The 18,936-nt window shown below is 53.2% G+C and overlaps 1 protein-coding gene across 1 annotated transcript in view; it reads right to left on the bottom strand.

The window, feature by feature from the left end:
• Rnf213 (ring finger protein 213) overlaps positions 1-18,936 on the bottom strand; it is a 99,576-nt gene that overhangs the window by 15,041 nt on the left and 65,599 nt on the right. Inside the window, 16 exon segments of the mRNA XM_051159178.1 lie at positions 255-349; positions 1,415-1,449; positions 2,542-2,623; positions 6,894-7,133; positions 7,656-7,766; positions 8,347-8,469; positions 8,867-9,057; positions 9,246-9,456; positions 10,732-10,843; positions 12,316-12,421; positions 12,510-12,679; positions 13,832-14,014; positions 14,106-14,206; positions 16,398-16,518; positions 17,074-17,255; positions 17,503-17,715. Of these exon segments, the coding sequence (XP_051015135.1) occupies positions 255-349; positions 1,415-1,449; positions 2,542-2,623; positions 6,894-7,133; positions 7,656-7,766; positions 8,347-8,469; positions 8,867-9,057; positions 9,246-9,456; positions 10,732-10,843; positions 12,316-12,421; positions 12,510-12,679; positions 13,832-14,014; positions 14,106-14,206; positions 16,398-16,518; positions 17,074-17,255; positions 17,503-17,715 (2,276 nt within the window).

The raw sequence follows: 18,936 nt of genomic DNA, 5'->3' as shown, positions 1-18,936 counted from the left end.
GTGTAAGGAAGGGGTTCAGCCCAGGAACCCACAGAACATGTCTGCACTAGTAAATACTAGCATGCAGGCTGCTCTGTGTTAAGACTGCTGACAGCAGTTATGGTTTCCTGATGACAGGGACCTTGGCACTGGTGCTACGTATGACATAAATCCAGAAGGACCGCAGTGTCACCAATGAGTGACAGTTTAGGAAAAGAGTAGAAACAGCCCTGAAGCCCAGAGCTGCTCCTAGGAAGGAGGGCTCAGCCATGTACCTGATGACATGGAAGCCCGCGTGCGGCTTGTGATTGAGACCTCCGATCCGAGCGCCACAGTCTGGACAGGAGCTTTCCTCCATCGGCTGACCACACTAGAGTGAACACAGCACTGTTTATGCTCTGCCATGGGAAGGGATTGCTTCCTCTATGTGTATTGATTTTTGGGGTGTGATGTGGGGACAGGGTGGACACCATGTGGGGAAACATGGACTCTTCTGAAAGGTAGAGTAGGTTGACACAGAATAGGGAAACCTGAAGCAAGTTCTGCTTTTTTTTTTTTTTTTTTACTCCTTTTCTGTACCTGTACACTCAATCTTAGGCCTTCACTATCTAGCACCATGAGAAACAGCATTAGTTGCTTCTGATTAGATTTATGTACATTGGAGATTTTTACTTAAAAAATAATAATTCAGCCATTAAGATTATTCCCAAGGGCCTCCGAAAACAGTTATATAGTGTGGCTCTAACTGTGTGTTGTGTGTGTGTGTGTGTGTGTGTGTGAGAGAGAGAGAGAGAGAGAGAGAGAGAGAGAGAGAGAGAGAGAGAGAGAGAGAGAGAGAGAGAGCGCCCATAGCACACCAAAGCAGTCCTAGACTGTAGAACCCCAAAGCATGGAGCCACCTGGGGAAGGTTCTTCTCCTGCCTCAGGTTTTGGAAAGGGCGAAGTGTTTGCCTCAGTGCTTCCTGCCAGGCCTCTTTGTAATGAACAGTGTGACACAGTTAGCCTGCTACTCAGCAAGCACCAGGCCTGGGGTGGCACTGGGGTATTCAGGATGTGGTTCCACTGTGCAGTGTCCCTGACCCCTGCTGTGTGCTCTGAGCATGTGGAGACCGCCAACCAGAAGCCCTTTGGGGCCCTTTGGGGTGCTGTGGCATTCTAGCTTGTGACACTTTGGATAGGTGTTGCCACTCACATCTATTGTGCAGAGGCCAAGCATGGTGCTAACTGTTCTGAAAAGTGTGGAGCAGGCCCCATGCTGGAGAATGCCGTGGTTCTGCATGGAGGAGCCCTGGGCTAGAAGTCTGCAGTACGTTTAGGTTCGTTCTTAAAATACCACAAGTGGTCCTCAGAAGGTCAAGGTTTCATCCCAGCACCCGGAGAACCCACAGTTTGAGCCTTCACTAAATCAAGCCCTGTCCCAAACCCCAAAACTCACCTCTCCTACAGTGCACGGATGGCCATTGGGACAACCTGTTAAAAGAATAGGATGCATATTGGCTAGTAAGGGTCCAAATGATCCACTGAGACCACACTCTGCCCCCTCTGTCCCTGGCCAAGTGTGACACAAGCCTCAGAACTTTCCTAGAAATATGAACTTTCCGGTAGACTGTGAGGTATCATAGGATGGATGTCTAGTTATTTAAAACACCAGTGTGCGTAGTGGGGATGCCTGAACGTAATTCTAGAAAAGCCAGGAGGAGTGAGACTACTGATTCACACTAGTTAACTTGGCAGCAAAGTCAACAGTGCTTTCCACATTTCTTTTTTTGCATTTATTTTTATATTTTTGGTTGTGAGTCTAGCCTTTAATGGCTGAGCCATCTCTCCAGCCCAGATTTTTTTTTTCCTGGTGTTTTCAGACAGGGTCTCTCTCTGTTAGCCTTGGCTATCCTGGATTCGCTTTGCAGACCAGGCTGGCCTCTGCCCCCCCAAGTGCTGGGATTAAAGGCGTGCACCGCCACACCTGGCCAGATTTATTATTCTTATCTCACAAAATTTTAAAATATTCTTACAAGATAATTTACTCAAAGAAACAGCAAAATTCACACAAAGCTTTGGGCTATGTGATTTTTGCCTTCTAGTTCTGCATTTCAAGAGTTATCTTTGAGTCACCTGCTGCCTTGTGCCTTGTCTTTTTTTTTAAGATTTATTTAGTTATTATGCATACAGTGCTCTGCCTCCATGACAGAACAGGACATTAGATCACATTTTAGATGGTTGAGAGCCACCATGTGGGTGCTGGGAATTGAACTCATGACCTCTGGAAGAGCCGACAGTGCTCTTAACCTCTGAGCCATCTCTCCAGCCCTGTTCCTTGTCTTTGTATGAACTCCAGTGTGGTTCAGAGTCCCCTCTTTTCTCAAATTCAGGGTTCAGGAAAGCACAAGTGCACTGCAAAGGGCTCTGTGAGCCACTGTTGTTCTGTGGGCCACCAAAGGGCCCTGTGAGCCCCTGTTGTTCTGTGGGCCACCAAAGGCAGCCGCGGACCCGGTGCACAAACCAAGGCCTGTGTAGTCACTGGCTGATCGTTTGATCCCAGGAGAGCACAATGCCAACACTTACTGTACCAGGAGAGTCTTTCCATGCCCTTCCAATTCCTGGCTTGAGCCATCAGGTCTTCGGGCATTGTTGGAAGAAAAGCATTCTGAAAAGCCAAAGCAGGACAGGGCATAAGTGAGCGCACAGCCTACAGAGGCTAGAACAAAGTGGGCAGCCTTGACTTCCAGCCAGGGAGACCCACCCTAATGTGAGTGGCACCTTCCCATGTAAAGATGGCTCTAGGAAAAGCTCTGCTGTGAGCTGTGAGCTGTGAGCTGTGTGTGCTGTGAGCTGTGAGCTGTGAGCTGTGAGCTGTGAGCTGTGAGCTGTGTGTGCTGTGTGAGCTGTGAGCTGTGAGCTGTGAGCCGTGTGCTGTGAGCTGTGTGTGCTCTGAGCTGTGAGCTGTGAGCTGTGTGTGCTGTGTGAGCTGTGAGTTGTGAGCCGTGTGCTGTGAGCTGTGAGCTGTGTGCTGTGAGCTGTGTGCTGTGTGCTGTGAGCTGTGTGCTGTGTGCTGTGTGCTGTGTGCTGTGAGCTGTGTGCTGTGTGCTGTGAGCTGTGTGAGCTGTGTGCTGTGAGCTGTGTGAGCTGTGAGCTGTGTGCTGTGAGCTGTGTGCTGTGTGAGCTGTGTGCTGTGTGCTGTGTGCTGTGAGCTGTGTGCTGTGAGCTGTGTGCTGTGTGAGCTGTGAGCTGTGAGCTGTGTGTGCTGTGAGCTGTGTGAGCTGTGAGCTGTGAGCTGTGAGCTGTGAGCTGTGAGCTGTGAGCTTGCTGAGCTGTGAGCTGTGAGCTGTGTGAGCTGTGAGCTGTGAGCTGTGAGCTGTGAGCTGTGAGCTGTGAGCTGTGAGCTGTGAGCTGTGAGCTGTGAGCTGTGAGCTGTGAGCTGTGAGCTGTGAGCTGTGAGCTGTGAGCTGTGTGAGCTGTGAGCTGTGTGAGCTGTGAGCTGTGACTTGAGCTTGTGTGAGCTGTGAGCTGTGTAGCTGTGAGCTGCTGTGAGCTGTGAGCTGTGAGCTGTTAGCTGTGTGGAGCTGTGAGCTGTGTGAGCTGTGAGCTGTGTGCTGTGAGCTGTGTGAGCTGTGAGCTGTGAGCTGTGAGCTGTGTGAGCTGTGAGCTGTGAGCTGTGTGAGCTGTGAGCTGTGAGCTGTGAGCTGTGAGCTGTGTGAGCTGTGTGCTGTGAGCTGTGTGCTGTGAGCTGTGAGCTGTGAGCTGTGAGCTGTGAGCTGTGTGAGCTGTGTGCTGTGTGCTGTGTGAGCTGTGTGCTGTGAGCTGTGTGAGCTGTGTGCTGTGTGCTGTGTGCTGTGAGCTGTGTGCTGTGAGCTGTGTGAGCTGTGAGCTGTGAGCTGTGTGAGCTGTGTGCTGTGTGCTGTGTGCTGTGTGCTGTGTGCTGTGAGCTGTGTGAGCTGTGTGCTGTGAGCTGTGTGAGCTGTGAGCTGTGAGCTGTGTGAGCTGTGAGCTGTGAGCTGTGTGAGCTGTGAGCTGTGTGAGCTGTGAGCTGTGTGCTGTGAGCTGTGAGCTGTGAGCTGTGTGAGCTGTGTGCTGTGTGCTGTGAGCTGTGAGCTGTGTGAGCTGTGAGCTGTGTGAGCTGTGAGCTGTGTGCTGTGTGAGCTGTGAGCTGTGTGTGCTGTGAGCTGTGTGTGCTGTGAGCTGTGAGCTGTGTGAGCTGTGAGCTGTGAGCTGTGAGCTGTGTGAGCTGTGAGCTGTGAGCTGTGAGCTGTGTGAGCTGTGAGCTGTGTGTGCTGTGAGCTGTGAGCTGTGAGCTGTGTGAGCTGTGAGCTGTGTGAGCTGTGAGCTGTGAGCTGTGTGAGCTGTGAGCTGTGTGAGCTGTGAGCTGTGTGAGCTGTGAGCTGTGTGAGCTGTGTGTGCTGTGAGCTGTGAGCTGTGTGAGCTGTGAGCTGTGTGAGCTGTGAGCTGTGAGCTGTGAGCTGTGAGCTGTGAGCTGTGAGCTGTGAGCTGTGTGTGCTGTGAGCTGTGAGCTGTGAGCTGTGTGAGCTGTGAGCTGTGTGAGCTGTGAGCTGTGAGCTGTGTGAGCTGTGTGAGCTGTGTGAGCTGTGAGCTGTGAGCTGTGAGCTGTGAGCTGTGAGCTGTGAGCTGTGTGAGCTGTGAGCTGTGAGCTGTGAGCTGGTGGCTTGTGAGCTGTGAGCTGTGTGAGCTGTGTGAGCTGTGAGCTGTGAGCTGTGTGAGCTGTGAGCTGTGAGCTGTGAGCTGTGTGAGCTGTGTGCTGTGAGCTGTGAGCTGTGTGAGCTGTGTGCTGTGAGCTGTGAGCTGTGAGCTGTGAGCTGTGAGCGGTGAGCTGTGTGCTGTGAGCTGTGAGCTGTGACTGTGAGCTGTGTTGAGCTGTGAGCTGTGAGCTGTGTGAGCTGTGAGCTGTGAGCTGTGAGCTGTGTGAGCTGTGAGCTTGTTCTGTGAGCTTGTGAGCTGGTGAGCTGTGTGCTGTGAGCTGTGAGCTGTGAGCTGTGAGCTGTGTGCTGTGAGCTGTGAGCTGTGTGAGCTGTGAGCTGTGAGCTGTGAGCTGTGTGAGCTGTGAGCTGTGTGCTGTGAGCTGTGAGCTGTGAGCTGTGAGCTGTGTGAGCTGTGAGCTGTGAGCTGTGTGAGCTGTGTGCTGTGAGCTGTGAGCTGTGTGAGCTGTGTGCTGTGAGCTGTGAGCTGTGTGCTGTGAGCTGTGAGCTGTGTGAGCTGTGAGCTGTGAGCTGTGAGCTGTGTGTGCTGTGAGCTGTGTGAGCTGTGAGCTGTGAGCTGTGAGCTGTGAGCTGTGTGAGCTGTGAGCTGTGAGCTGTGAGCTGTGAGCTGTGAGCTGTGAGCTGTGAGCTGTGTGAGCTGTGAGCTGTGAGCTGTGTGAGCTGTGAGCTGTGAGCTGTGAGCTGTGAGCTGTGAGCTGTGAGCTGTGTGAGCTGTGAGCTGTGAGCTGTGAGCTGTGAGCTGTGAGCTGTGAGCGTGAGCTGTGAGCTGTGGCTGTGAGCTGTGTGAGCTGTGAGCTGTGAGCTGTGTGAGCTGTGAGCTGTGAGCTGTGTGAGCTGTGAGCTGTGTGAGCTGTGTGCTGTGAGCTGTGTGCTGTGAGCTGTGAGCTGTGAGCTGTGAGCTGTGAGCTGTGAGCTGTGAGCTGTGAGCTGTGTGAGCTGTGTGAGCTGTGAGCTGTGAGCTGTGAGCTGTGAGCTGTGTGAGCTGTGTGCTGTGAGCTGTGAGCTGTGAGCTGTGAGCTGTGAGCTGTGAGCTGTGTGAGCTGTGAGCTGTGAGCTGTGAGCTGTGAGCTGTGTGAGCTGTGAGCTGTGAGCTGTGAGCTGTGTGCTGTGAGCCGTGAGCCGTGTGCTGTGAGCTGTGTGAGCTGTGAGCTGTGAGCTGTGTGAGCTGTGAGCTGTGAGCCGTGAGCCGTGAGCCGTGTGCTGTGAGCTGTGGCTGTGAGCTGTGAGCTGTGAGCTGTGAGCTGTGTGCTGTGTGAGCTGTGAGCTGTGAGCTGTGAGCTGTGAGCTGTGAGCTGTGAGCTGTGAGCTGTGTGCTGTGAGCTGTGAGCTGTGTGAGCGGCTGTGAGCTGTGAGCTGTACGTGAGCTGTGCTGTGAGCTGTGAGCTGTTGAGCTGTGTGAGCTGTGAGCTGTGAGCTGTGTGAGCGTGAGCTGTGAGCTGTGTAGCTGTGAGCTGTGAGCTGTGAGCTGTGAGCTGTGAGCTGTGTGAGCTGTGAGCTGTTGAGCTGTGAGCTGTGAGCCGTGAGCCGTGAGCCGTGAGCCGTGAGCCGTGAGCCGTGAGCCGTGAGCCGTGAGCCGTGTGCTGTGTGCTGTGTGCTGTGAGCTGTGAGCTGTGTGAGCTGTGAGCTGTGTGCTGTGAGCCGTGAGCCGTGAGCCGTGTGCCGTGAGCCGTGAGCCGTGAGCCGTGAGCCGTGAGCCGTGAGCCGTGAGCTGTGTGCTGTGAGCTGTGAGCTGTGAGCTATGAGCCCGTTTGCCTTCCCATCATGCTAGCAAGCTCATCTACCATCTGTACGTTACTATTGAGTTCATCTTCCTGTTGCTACTGCTGTTGTCCATCCCTGACAGTGTCTCTCCAGGAACCCTCTAGGATTTCAGTGCAGCTGGGACTGCAGGGGCTCAGCCACACTGACTTAGCAGCTGTGGGATGCTCAGCTTCTCCGGTATGAGAGGCTGCCCAGACCAGGTCACGCACAGCTGTCTAACAAATAAAACTCCCCTTTGGATATATACTCATGCCATGGTTCTGTTCCCCGAGGGAAGCCTGGCTCAGGAGTGTGTGGGCCAGCAAAGGGCAGACAGGCCACTGTTGGCGAAAGGATTAAAATCAAGAAGACAAACAGGCTGAACAACTCCCAAGGGTGCAGGTTTGTTCTCTACGAGGACAAAGCCCCGAAGGTACAGAGTTCGGAAGACAGAAGTGCTCTTACCGCCATTTTGGCCGGAGAGAAGGCCAAGTCCCTCAGGGGCACCAAGATGTTTTGTCCACAGAGGAGTATGGCCGCAGCATGGATGGCCATTTCAGTCACTGTTCCTTCCAGGCTGCTGTTAGCAGACCTGGCCCGCAGCAGGGGCAGAGTGTTACCCACTAGCGCCTTTGCAAAGCATCTGATGTTAGCATCAGAAAGGAGCTGGCTTTCCTTAATGAAGTTGTTCAGAGCCTCGATTTGCTGATGAGAGAAATGTTCTAACATTAACATTGTAGGGCTGGACATAGTGGTACATGCCTGAGGATCATGAGGATCATGAGTTTGAGGCCAGCTTGGGTTATTGAGGCACAGCAAGATCTTGTCTCAAAAAAACAAAAACAAAAACAGAAAAACAGACACGCTCTAAGGACACACCGTGATAGGCATTACCCAGTATGCACCATGGTATCCCAAGCACCAAAGAAAAAAGAAACATCGTGTAATTTCATGGTTTGTGCTTTAGTAGTTTACACCTTCATACCAAATATCAAGGCAAATGTGGCTGACCAGGCAGCAGTTCAGGGCAGTTCCTCAGGGAAGAGGCTTGGCATGGCAATCCCCACACTACCTTAAAGTCTGGAACTAAATGCTAGTTGTGATTCTGCAAGCTTGGGGCCAAACTGAAAACAGATCCCCATCAAAGATAGAAAATTATCAGCACAATTTCTGTTTGTGACATTGAGGGGACTGTGGACACCAGCCCTGCTATGTAGGGCTGCTCACCTCGGGTTCTGGATGGAGGCTGGCATCGCTGGAAGAGTACAACACAGCCACCTCTGTGTACAAGGCCAGCAGTAAGTAGACCCTCTGCTGGGCTTTGGAGCTTCTGCAGGCCTACAGAGGCAAAGACACCATGTAAGATTTAAAGCTATTTGGCTCTTCTCAGGCCCTTGACACTGAACCACAAGTCTGAGGAGAGAGAGGCCTCTATCTCCTGGCCACACTCTGGGATCTGTGGTTTGTGCACTTTGCTAGACAGCCAGCACCTGTCCCTTCTGTCAGAAACACTTCCTAAGCCTCCGCTCTGACAGAAGAGACAGAGCTTCTCTTCCCTTGTTCCCAGCACAAGGGCAGAGTGAGCGGTGGATTCAAATGGGAAGAGACCTAGAACAGTTTCAAGGTCAGAATTCTAAAGGTCTTGGCATCGTTATCAGAACAGTCAGGAGCGTGTGTGGGCCGTGGAAATGCAGAGGAGTCTGTGAGATATGCCAGCCTTCTTCAGGTCTGAGGGGGCTTGGAGCGGCTTCTCATCAGGGTCTCAGTTAGACACAGACCAACTCCAGGGTCAGTACACCAGTTCCCAGTGCAGGCAGGAGGCCAGGGACATCTGGTTTCTATTATAGAGGGTGACGCCATCATTTGATGTAGGTAAGGGAAGAGGCAGGCCTCCAGAGAGAAGCCAGAGTCATCTCACCGTCAGAGCAGTCCCAATGTCCAGGGTCTTGCACTGGAGCATGGCTTTGCCCGTTGCATCACGAACAGCCTTGTACTCATCACCATGTACTAGGTATCGGTCCATCTGACTTGGGTGGTCCTTCTGCAATCCCAGCAATATCGGGGTTAGTCACAGTGGGGACAGCGTGAGAGACAGACAAAGGCACCAGGTCGCCCTCTGAGATAGGAGGTGACAGAGCAGCGACTGGGAGGGATGTACTGACTTTGTCGCTTTCTCCACTCACAGCACTGTAGTGAGCCCAGGTGACATAAAACTTATCACCTCCAAGCTCCAGTGATGAGGACAATAAAGAATTAAGAAGGTCAGGATTTTTGGTGCCATTTTGGGGCCCCGAGACAGTAAGAACTGACTGCTGAGTGTCAGGACAGGTGCTAGATAGAGCGAGGCCTTCAAGGCCGTACTTCTCCCAGCCAGTGCTGCAGTGCGCTACCAGCAGAACTGTAGGAGCATGCCTCGGTGCCCAAGCCCTGCTCCTCACCTGCTGTGCAAGGACATCCCTGGGGAACACCCACTGGCACGGATGGCCCTGCCTGAAGAAGCTCTGCAGGAATTCCATCCCACGCTGGCTGGAGAGTCTCCTCATCAGGTACACTCGGTGCCAGTCATTCTTGACTCGAGCGCAGAACTGCTCAACGTGCGTCAGGAAGCACCGCTTCTCTTCAGTCAGCTCTGTGAGTTTGGGGAGAAAGCAGGGGAGAGACAGGACAGGGCGTCTCCTGTCAACACATGCCAGCCAGAGGCCCAGGGCCTGCTCTTTGTAATCCTGTCGTGAAAGGGTACGTAGAAGAGGACAGCCTTGTCCTAAGGCCAGGCTTCCCATAGCTTAGGTGAACTAGCGCATCTCCGTGGAAACTTGCCTGAGGCTTCCTGAAGCTCCGAGAGGAAGTCAGCGGCCATGTCAAGGCACAGGCGGACTCTGGCCACCTCCTGCAGGTGCTCCACTGAGGCAGTACTGCCAGGCTCCTGGCCTCGCCCTCCTGGGGAGTAGGTGCTAAGGAAATGACCTTCTTCTCTCAGGCCCTGCTCATGACTTCTGTGGCCAGCACTTGTCTTCTCATGTGCCGAGTCCTGAGGAATGAAGGGAATAAAGGCATCAATCAGTCTTTGACTGTGGCCGCAGCATGCCTGTGCAGAGCCCGCCGTGGCCGCAGCATGCCCGTGCAGAGCCGGCCGTGGCCGCAGCATGCCCGTGCAGAGCCGGCCGTGGCCGCAGCATGCCCGTGCAGAGCCGGCCGTGGCCGCAGCATGCCCGTGCAGAGCCGGCCGTGGCCGCAGCATGCCCGTGCAGAGCCCGCCATGGCCCCAGCATGCCCGTGCAGAGTCCGCCATGGCCCCAGCATGCCCGTGCAGAGCCCGCCATGGCCGCAGCATGCCCGTGCAGAGGCGGCCGTGGCCCCAGCATGCCCGTGCAGAGTCCGCCGTGGCCCCAGCATGCCCGTGCAGAGGCGGCCGTGGCCCCAGCATGCCCGTGCAGAGTCCGCCGTGGCCCCAGCATGCCCGTGCAGAGCCGGCCGTGGCCGCAGCATGCCCGTGCAGAGCCGGCCGTGGCCGCAGCAGCTGCCCGTGCAGAGCCGGCCGTTGGCCGCAGCATGCCCGTGCAGCATGCCTGCAGAGCCGGCCGTGGCCGCAGCATGCCCGTGCAGAGCCGGCCGTGGCCGCAGCATGCCCGTGCAGAGCCGGCCGTGGCCGCAGCATGCCCGTGCAGAGCCGGCCGTGGCCGCAGCATGCCCGTGCAGAGCCGGCCGTGGCCGCAGCATGCCCGTGCAGAGCCGGCCGTGGCCGCAGCATGCGTTGCAGAAGCCGGGCGTGGCCGCAGCATGCCCGTGCAGAGCCTGCCGTGGCCCCAGCATGCCCATGCAGAGTCCGCCATGGCCCCAGCATGCCTGTGCAGAGCCGGCCGTGGCCGCAGCATGCCCTGTGCAGAGCCGTGGGGAGGGCGGGATCGTTGAAAGCTCTAGTGCACATTTTTTTTGAATCATGGAAAACTGCCGTCCTTTTCTCTGTGATAATTGTGAGGATGGTAGACGTGTCCCTAGTGATGGGCGGGTGATAACCACTGCCAGTGCTCCAGGTTTGCTCTCTGTGGTAAGTGGTAATACAAGTGCACATCACCGTCTGTGAGATGTCTCATTGGGGAACTCAGTCACTTGCACTTACAGAATGACAGCAGCTAGGTCATTACTAAGTGGCTCATGGTGGCCCCCGAGGGACAGGTGGTACTGAAGCACATGGGGCAACTCATGCCTCTTGATTGTCCTGACCACAGTGGTGGCCTATTAGTCTTCACTGTATGGACCACATGGCTCTCAGTTTCCAAGAGCAATGCAGTGACAACCATCATACCTCCAGGCAGTTGATGAAGAGCAGGTACAGCTCGGTCTTATCTTCCTCTAGGAACGCTTTGTTCTCTAACTGGGTCAGGTAGCTCTGGATGTAATCCTTAACTTCCCGGAAGCTGTGGGAAGAAACACGCGGCTCCTGGTTGTCTCTGTTTATGGGCTCCCCCTAGTGCTGGGCTCTAACCAAGGCCCTCTTATGTGCCAGTGCTCTCCCACAGTGCTTCCCAGCACCCACATGTTTGTTGACATAGAGGATTTGTGACACCAAATCTTTGCACTGTTGATACATTTGATTGGAGAATGCACCGGAAAAAACCACCATACAGAGTCGCTAGCACCATGTAAGTCTTACGGAGTGGGATCGGTGGGTGGGGAATGCGTGTTGTCTAAAGCTCAGGTTCTCACTAAAATTCTCACTAAGCTGTATCATCGGTAGCAACTGTCTATCTGTGACAGGATCCCTCTGTCGTCAGGAAAATGCCAGCAGGCCCAGATCTGTGCTCCTGCAATCGCCCTTCCAGCCACAGATGTCATAACCTGAAACAAGCAGCTGGATCCTAACTCAGGGCAGCTCCACCTGACTGTGAGGTGACAACAGTGTCTCAAGCACCCCTGAAGGAAGGAATGCCACTGCAGGTACCCAGAAGGCTGAGAGGACCTCGACTGGATTCTAAGGAGAGTTTGGAGCGCAGAACTACATGCACATGTGGAGAGCTGAGGTTCTTCATTAGCACTTCTGCCTCAGAGGACAGGGGGCCTCTACTGCGACACAGCACACATGACCCGCAGGACACCAGATCACAGGGACGCTGGACACAAGACTGGCTGGCAGGAGCTGGGGCCAGAACCACACACCATGGTTTCCTCCTAAGTGTCACATGTTCCTGGGCCACACTCATGGGCCCATGGGCGACTAGAGGCACAAAAGCCTCGAGTACACTGGGCATGCGCACACGCAGCACAGGTTAGCGCCCTGCTGCTGTGGTCCAGCCAAGGCAGACAGAGCCACCGAGAAGCCAAAGGAAGCACAGCTCTAGGTGAGGCCCACAGCTCTAGGAGAGGCCCACAGCTCTAGGAGAGGCCCACAGCTCTGGGTGAGGCCCACAGCTCTGGCTGCTTTGTGGCTCCTTTTTCTTCCACCCTTTCCCGTTCTTTCAACCCCTAACACTAGTCAGCAGGGGCAGGATAGAGGGGAAGGGACGACATTATCGTTAGACCACTTCCTGCTGATTGGAGGTGTTGAGTTCCTTGGGGCAACTTTGATCTTCACCATCAGAATATCTGATTTCTTCTTTTGTTTCTTTGCATACGACTGCTTAACAAGCTGCGACCAACAACCCTGCCCGCCTCTTGGGGCCCTAGCATTTAGATATGAAAAGTTCCAGATTTGTAAACATCACACAATCACAGAAACTTTTTGCAGTTGGCAAAATCATGTCCCCACGCCCCCCACACCCCCAGGTAAATCATAGTCAGCTGCTGTGGACAGTCTGAAGCAGCCCCATATCCCACACCTGGGATTAATATGAAAACATATTCCTATACTATTTCTGTGTTTTTCAAAGAAACCAAAATTCTTACTACAGACCTGTACTTGAGAAGCAGTTTTAGCAACATGGAGCGGATGACAGGAGTCTTGTCAACAACGTCATCAAATGGAGACAAAGACTTTGTGTGTTCACGGTGCTCTGCAGCTGGAGAGAAGAAGGTTGTAGCTCATATCATGGTGCAGAGCTGAGCTGAGACTCTGGCTCTTACACTTATGGGAAGGAGGCCACTCACTTTGGGAAGCATCTCTCAGCAGCTCCTTTTGTATGAAGAGTAAGGACAACAGGGTGTCGATCACACTCTTCTGAGGGGGTGTGTTGTCTTTGAAGCACATGGTGGAGACCAGGTCTACGAAGAAGCTGTTGCACAGGTGCCGGAACTGGGCGTGCTTCTCGATGGCTCTCCTTAGGAGGAGGGGGGGGACTGTGACAACACACTTGTAGAAGGTGTTCCCACGCCTTAGGGGGGGGGACTGTGACAACACACTTGTAGAAGGTGTTCCCACGCCTTAGGGAGAGGGGGACTGTGACAACACACTTGTAGAAGGTGTTCCCACGCCTTAGGGGGAGGGGGACTGTGACAACACACTTGTAGAAGGTGTTCCCACGCCTTCCAGGCAGAGTGTGTGCTTCTTGGATAGGATTTTGGTTTACGTATTCGTTTGACCTTGAACTCATGTCAGCTCTTCTATTTTATCCTCACAATTGCTGAGATTAAAACTAGGCTTGGGTTTTTTTCTTTCCATGAGTTTAACTATGATCAGAACTGGTCTTCAAACTACAAGTGTCAGGATGCTCCTAGAAATGGGACTAAGGGAGTGGAGCCAGGGCTGCTGAGGCTCATAGAGCCCCCTGAGGACTCTGTCCCTCCACCTCCAGAAAGCTAGCCAGATGTGCCCAGATGTGTCGTTCTCAGTCAGAGACTAGAGCTGTATGCATGCATCAGGTGGACAGATGAGGATCTGGGAGCTGGTTTCATTGGCGCCTGCCTTGACCAGCACTAGGGGTGTGACGAGGAGCAGAATTGCTAGGGCTCACAGGCTGGTCAGCCATGCAGAGGTGAGCTGCAGGGCTACTGAGGTCAGTGTCTGTCCCAAAGATGAGGATCGAGGAAGATACCTGTATTGACTCTCTCATTTACATATATATCATGAATACACACACACACATAAACACACATACAAACAAGGCAGATCATAGGCAGGGGTTGGGTGAGCAGCCAAGCACAGGCTGAGCCTGCATGAATCCCTGCGTCCCATCCCCAGCACTGTTCCAGCCCTCCCCACTAAAAGAGGCAGCTACATGCTTGGTTCCCTTCCAGGGGCTTTACTTGTGACTTCCTGGTTTATTTCCTAAGTTTGCTGTCTCCATGTTTGTGCCTGTCTTACTTGGGAAAGGGATTTTGAGGCAGATGTCCAGGAAGGCTTGATTCCTGGGTTGCTAATGAGAGTTCTCTGAGGCCCTTACACCCAGGGAAGCTGACCGAAGAACTGGCACCCGCAAAGTCCAGGTTGAAAGGAAGGAGAGGAAGCTTTCTTAAGAGGAAGGGTCTGTTACCTCTGTCTCTGGGAAACGGTTGGCGAGAACTTGTCTGGCAAGTCAGTAAAGCAGTAGGGGCACATCATTTGGCCTGGGATGAGCCAGGTTCTGATGCAAGGCAGACAATATACATGGTCACAGGGCAGACAGACGGGATCCTGTGGGTCATCCTGGCAGATCAAACATGGCTGAATACCAAACCTAGAACCCAAGACGGTGATGAGACCCAGACCAGAAAAGCTGCTGCAAGAAGCAGTCCCTTCCACTTCAGAGTCGATACCCCACATCTCACCTGCTGAATGTCTTGCCAGCTTGGTCCTTGCAGTCACAGAGGACTTTCATTACAGCCGCAAACGGCCTGTAGGTCTTGAGGTCAGAGTCCTCTTGGAGACACTGAGGGAGAAGGGCAGTGGTGAGCAGTGAGGGTTCACAGTGTTGAGAGTGACCCAGCACCAATGTCTCATACGGTCGGGTCTTGTCCCGATTATCATAATGTCACAGGCCTGTAACCGCAGCAGGCGGGAGCAGAGGCAGGCAGATCTCTGTGAGTTTGAGACCAGCCTGGACTAGAAAGCAAGATTACCCTGGACTATAGCCAGGGCTGCACAGAGAAACCCAAAGAAGGAGGAGGAAGAGGAAGAAGAAGAAGAAGAAGAAGAAGAAGAAGAAGAAGAAGAAGAAGAAGAAGAAGAAGAAGAAGAAGAAGAAATGATCCCCATATTTTAATGTCCTTTGAAAGCAAACTGTTTAATTACACTATCTTATTTTTTTATCTGTGTGAACTCAGGTTGTCAGGCATGGGGGACCCTCTATCCCGTGCTGTCCCACTGCCCTTGGTGCCCTTGGTGACTGTGCACATATGTGTGGAGACCAGAGGACAGACAACCCTAGGTGTCACTCCTCAGGTGCCACCCGCAACCTTTTGTTTTAAAGACAGTCAGCAACTGGTCTCAAGCTTGTTAAACAGGCTGGCCAGCCAGAGAACCCCAGGGACCCCCTATTCCCACCTTGTTGGGGTCACAAGTACAAGAGCCAGCATGTCCAAGGGAGGAGGAAGGGCTTCCTCACTTAAGTTCCCAGCTGCTCGCCATGATCAAAAGGTGGAGGCAACCCAAATGTTCACAGAGGACTAGCTATGGTCAGACAGCGCAATTACCCTTGACCTGACACACTGCAGTGTGTGCAGGAGCCACAGCTGAGACAACTACCGAAAGTTCTGGTCACATGAGGCACCTGCACTCATCAGGGTCACAGAGACTGAACACAGAAGAGACACTGAAGGGAGCTGAGCGGGGGGGGGGGGGGGGGGGGGGGGGGGGGGGGGAGTTGTTTAGTGGAGAAAGACGAGAGCTTAGGAGTCGGATGGCGGGGATGGCTGCGTGGTAGAGTTGTGTTCGGCGTGACTGAGTGTGCATGGTTCAGATGGGGTGCTCTGTATAATGTGCATCTTGGCAGGGGCCTGGTGGTTGGGTGTAATGGTAACAGAGGCTCAACCAACTAGAAAGCCAGTGCTTGAACCATCTGTAGCAAAGTGCTTAGAAAGACGGTTATGTGAGACACCTCAGAAGGCAGATCATATACATAAAAATCTAGCTGTACACCTGCTTTTCTTCGTGTGTGTGTGTGTTTGTGTGTGTGTGTAACCATACTTCCTGTCATAGCTAACTAAAAAAGAAAACCCAACTATGTGCTCCTAAAGATTCTAACAGTGCTTGCTGGAGGGTGGACCTCATGACTGTGACCCCTGGTCAGGGTCAGGTCACTGATGAGAGGCAGCTTCACAAACATGTGGACACTCAAACACAGCCTTCCTTCCCACCTTAACAGGAGATGAGACCTGAGGCCGCGTATCGCCCAGCCAGGTCACAGGAAAGATGAGATCGAGGACAATACTCTCAGCACCCCGTGGGCTGATACCAGGAAGGAACATGTCAATCAAAGATGACAAAGAACCCTGCACACTTGGCTTCTAGGAGCTGCTTTGAAGCTGCCAGGCCCACTCTGTTCCAGGCGTGAGAAATGAGGCACCTGCGCTTCCCTCTGGGACCCGGCTTCCCACCAGCCTCCCAGCGCACCCACAGGCATGTTAACGGCTGCATGAGGCCTAAGGCCTGGGTTTGTCTCATGCCAATGCCCATCCCCAGCTGGCTTCCAGCAGGTAAAGTCCCTGAGGGATGAGGATGGGGAAGAGAGGCAGAGCCTATGTGGTGCTGAGCAGAACAGTGTCCTGTAATGTCACCCACTTTATGAACTCTGTGCAGGGCCAGAGCATAGTGGTCTTGCTCATGACTTTTATGACTATGGCAATGGCTGGGCCACTGGGTCATTTTAGGGTCACTTTAGAGGCTGAGGACGGCAACTTAATCCCTCCCACAAGGGGCACAGCTGGCTGATTGCAGCTGAGTGCTCAGTGCTCAGTGCTATTCCCTGTCTACCAGTCTGAGAAACAGCACTGTCAAGAATGCAGCCACCTGTCATGACATTGCTGCCATGCCAGCCTGCCAGAACACCAAGCAATAACTCAGGGTAGGTTTCGGCTCTCCACACTGTTGGGAGACAGGCAGACGTTAAGCCCAGAACTCACCTTGTCTAGTAAGAAGACATGCTTGGTTACCAGCTGACCCAGCTCTGGAATCTGGCTCTCAGTCTCTAAGAGAATGTGCTCCACAAAGAGTGCAACGGAGAAAATGCGATTCCACAGGGCCCTGTCAAGAGAAGTGTCCCCAGTGAGTTCTGATGAGATCCTGAATGTCCCCAGTGAGTTCTGACAGGATCCTGAGTGTCCCCAGTGAGTTCTGACGGGATCCTGAGTGTCCCCAGTGAGTTCTGACAGGATCCTGGGCTATGGGTGGAGAGAGCAGGAGCTGAGTAAAAGGTAAGAGGCAGGCCCACTGTCCGGCGCTTTCCCTGAACAGCACTGTGTTGCAGGCATGCTCCCTGCTCCTCCGCACATCAGGCTTAGGTAAGGCCTGTCTCCAGTTCAGTGCCTCAGTGCAGTGGTCCTGCAAGCTCAGCACAGGGACTGTTTGCTGACCTTGACAGCCTGCCCTTTCTCTGCTTGCCTGCCTGCCCCTATTGTCCACACTGGAACACGTCCAGGAACATTTTCTTCCTGGGTCTTTAGAACCAGGTGGAAGGAGTTGCCCAGCACTTGAGGGCGGGTCCAGAGTTAACCAGGTGAGTGAGGTGAGTGTCCACCCTCTCCCAGGAGCGCTGCAGGGTTTGGTAGGTTCCAGTACACAGAGGCTCCTGCCGCTCACCTGACCTCCTGGATGACAGATCTGGTCATGTGCCCGCTGTCTCGCAAATACACTTCTGAGCAGACAAGCTCCAGTGGCACAGCCAGACTCTTCACCAGCTGTAACCAAGCCTGAGGGCTCGGCTTCAGGATGTCTCCCTTCAGCATCTCAACACAGGCCATCGCCGCAAACGCATCCAGTGTCTGGAACGAGGAGAACTGGCATGTGACCCGGCTGGGTGCTCTTCTCCGCCACCACCCTTCAGTACACCGCTCCCCCCATCCTCAGTTAGTGTCTTTTGGTCCAGGCTGGTGGCCTCCTTCTGTATCACCTTGCAGATGTGCCCATAAAGAATCTAGTGAGGACATGGCTGGCTAAGCCCTCTGCTCCCAGGATGCAATCTGAAGCCCTCACTGAGGCGCAGCTGGCCTTCCCCGAGGGAATCCGTACCATTTCACACCCAGCCAATCTGTGCCTCTCTGCTGCTTCGCTGAGGCTGCGCAGAACCTGGGGGTGGATGGTCAAAATCCTGGAGAAGTTCTGCAGCCGGATCCTGAACCGCTGATAGGCAAGGTGCACCCAGGGCAAGGACAGCCCGCCCTCGGGCCCTCCTGAAGCCACCTGGAGCTCACTGAGGCAGGACCACAGGGCCATCTCCAGAAACTGTGAGACAAAAGAACTTCAGTGCATAGTTGTACATGATGAAGACATGCTTTCCTACGGAAAACCGTAAATATTCAAAAGCTATGAAAAAGAAAATCGAGGCATCAGGCCAAGCATCAGCTCATTGCTTCTGATGGAGTCGTGTGGTCATTTCCTCACTGGCTAGTCTTCTATTAACTTGACACTAGCTAGAATATTTGAAAGGAGGGACCCTCAAATGAGAAAGTGCCTCTGTAAGATCCAGCTGTAAGGCATTTTCTTTATGACTGACTGACTGGGGAGGGCCCAGCACATTGTGGTCACCCCTGGGCCAGAGGTCCTGCGTTCTATGCTTTCCACGGCCTCTGCATCAGTTCCAGCCTCCAGGAACCTGTCCTGGAGTTCCTGCCTTGATTTCCTTCAATTATAAATAATTGGAAATAATAGTCAATAGTTGGAAATCTAAGCCAAATAATTCTTTTACCCCTACGTGCTTCCTGGTCATGGTGGTTTTTAGTTTGGGGTTTGGTTTTCCAAGCCAGACTTCTGTTGGTTTTATTTTTATACAACTATTTTTATTTCTCTTATTTCTTAACCTGGCTATGACACAAATAATTGAGACTCTTTTATAATGCAAGGCTTCACAACACAATCTGAGCAGTTGAAGTCTGTTCTTAGCCTTCTGTGCTATTTTGTGTTACTCCAGCCAACGTCCCAGCGATAATTCCACTTTTTTTTTTTTTTTGGTAGCTCCACCTCCTTCCTCCTCAACTTCCTCTGTCCTCTCTTTGTGGCTCCTTCCCTAACTCCTCCTCCTCCCCTGGCTGCCAGGAAGTCCCGCCCTATTTTCTGGCTATAAACTGTTTTGTTGATATAACAGAGGGACAGTTAGAAAGCAGAGTTTACAAAACACTTAGACAGAAAATCAAATTTTAAATTACACAATGCCCTTATGCCTACAGAGTCTCTCTGAGTCCTCTTGGACTCACTTTGTAGACCAGCCTGGCCTCAAACTCACAAACATCCACGTGCCTCTGCCCCCAGACGTACACCACTACACCCAGCTTTGGCCATGATGTTTTGTCGCAGCAACATAAAGCTTAATTAAGACACCTGGGTCATTTTGTCCCACCTCTCCAACACTAGTAAACTTAACGAACATTGTTTTCATGGATGGCAAGCACTCATGTTAAAATCACCACACTTAGGCTGATGCAGTGCCGATCGCCTTTAATCCCCAGC

Source organism: Acomys russatus, chromosome 16 (assembly GCF_903995435.1).
Source record: "Acomys russatus chromosome 16, mAcoRus1.1, whole genome shotgun sequence".
NCBI classification, from domain to species: Eukaryota; Metazoa; Chordata; class Mammalia; order Rodentia; family Muridae; genus Acomys; species Acomys russatus.
The sequence above is the reverse complement of the archived record's forward strand: the minus strand, read 5'-3'. Positions and strand labels throughout refer to the sequence as shown.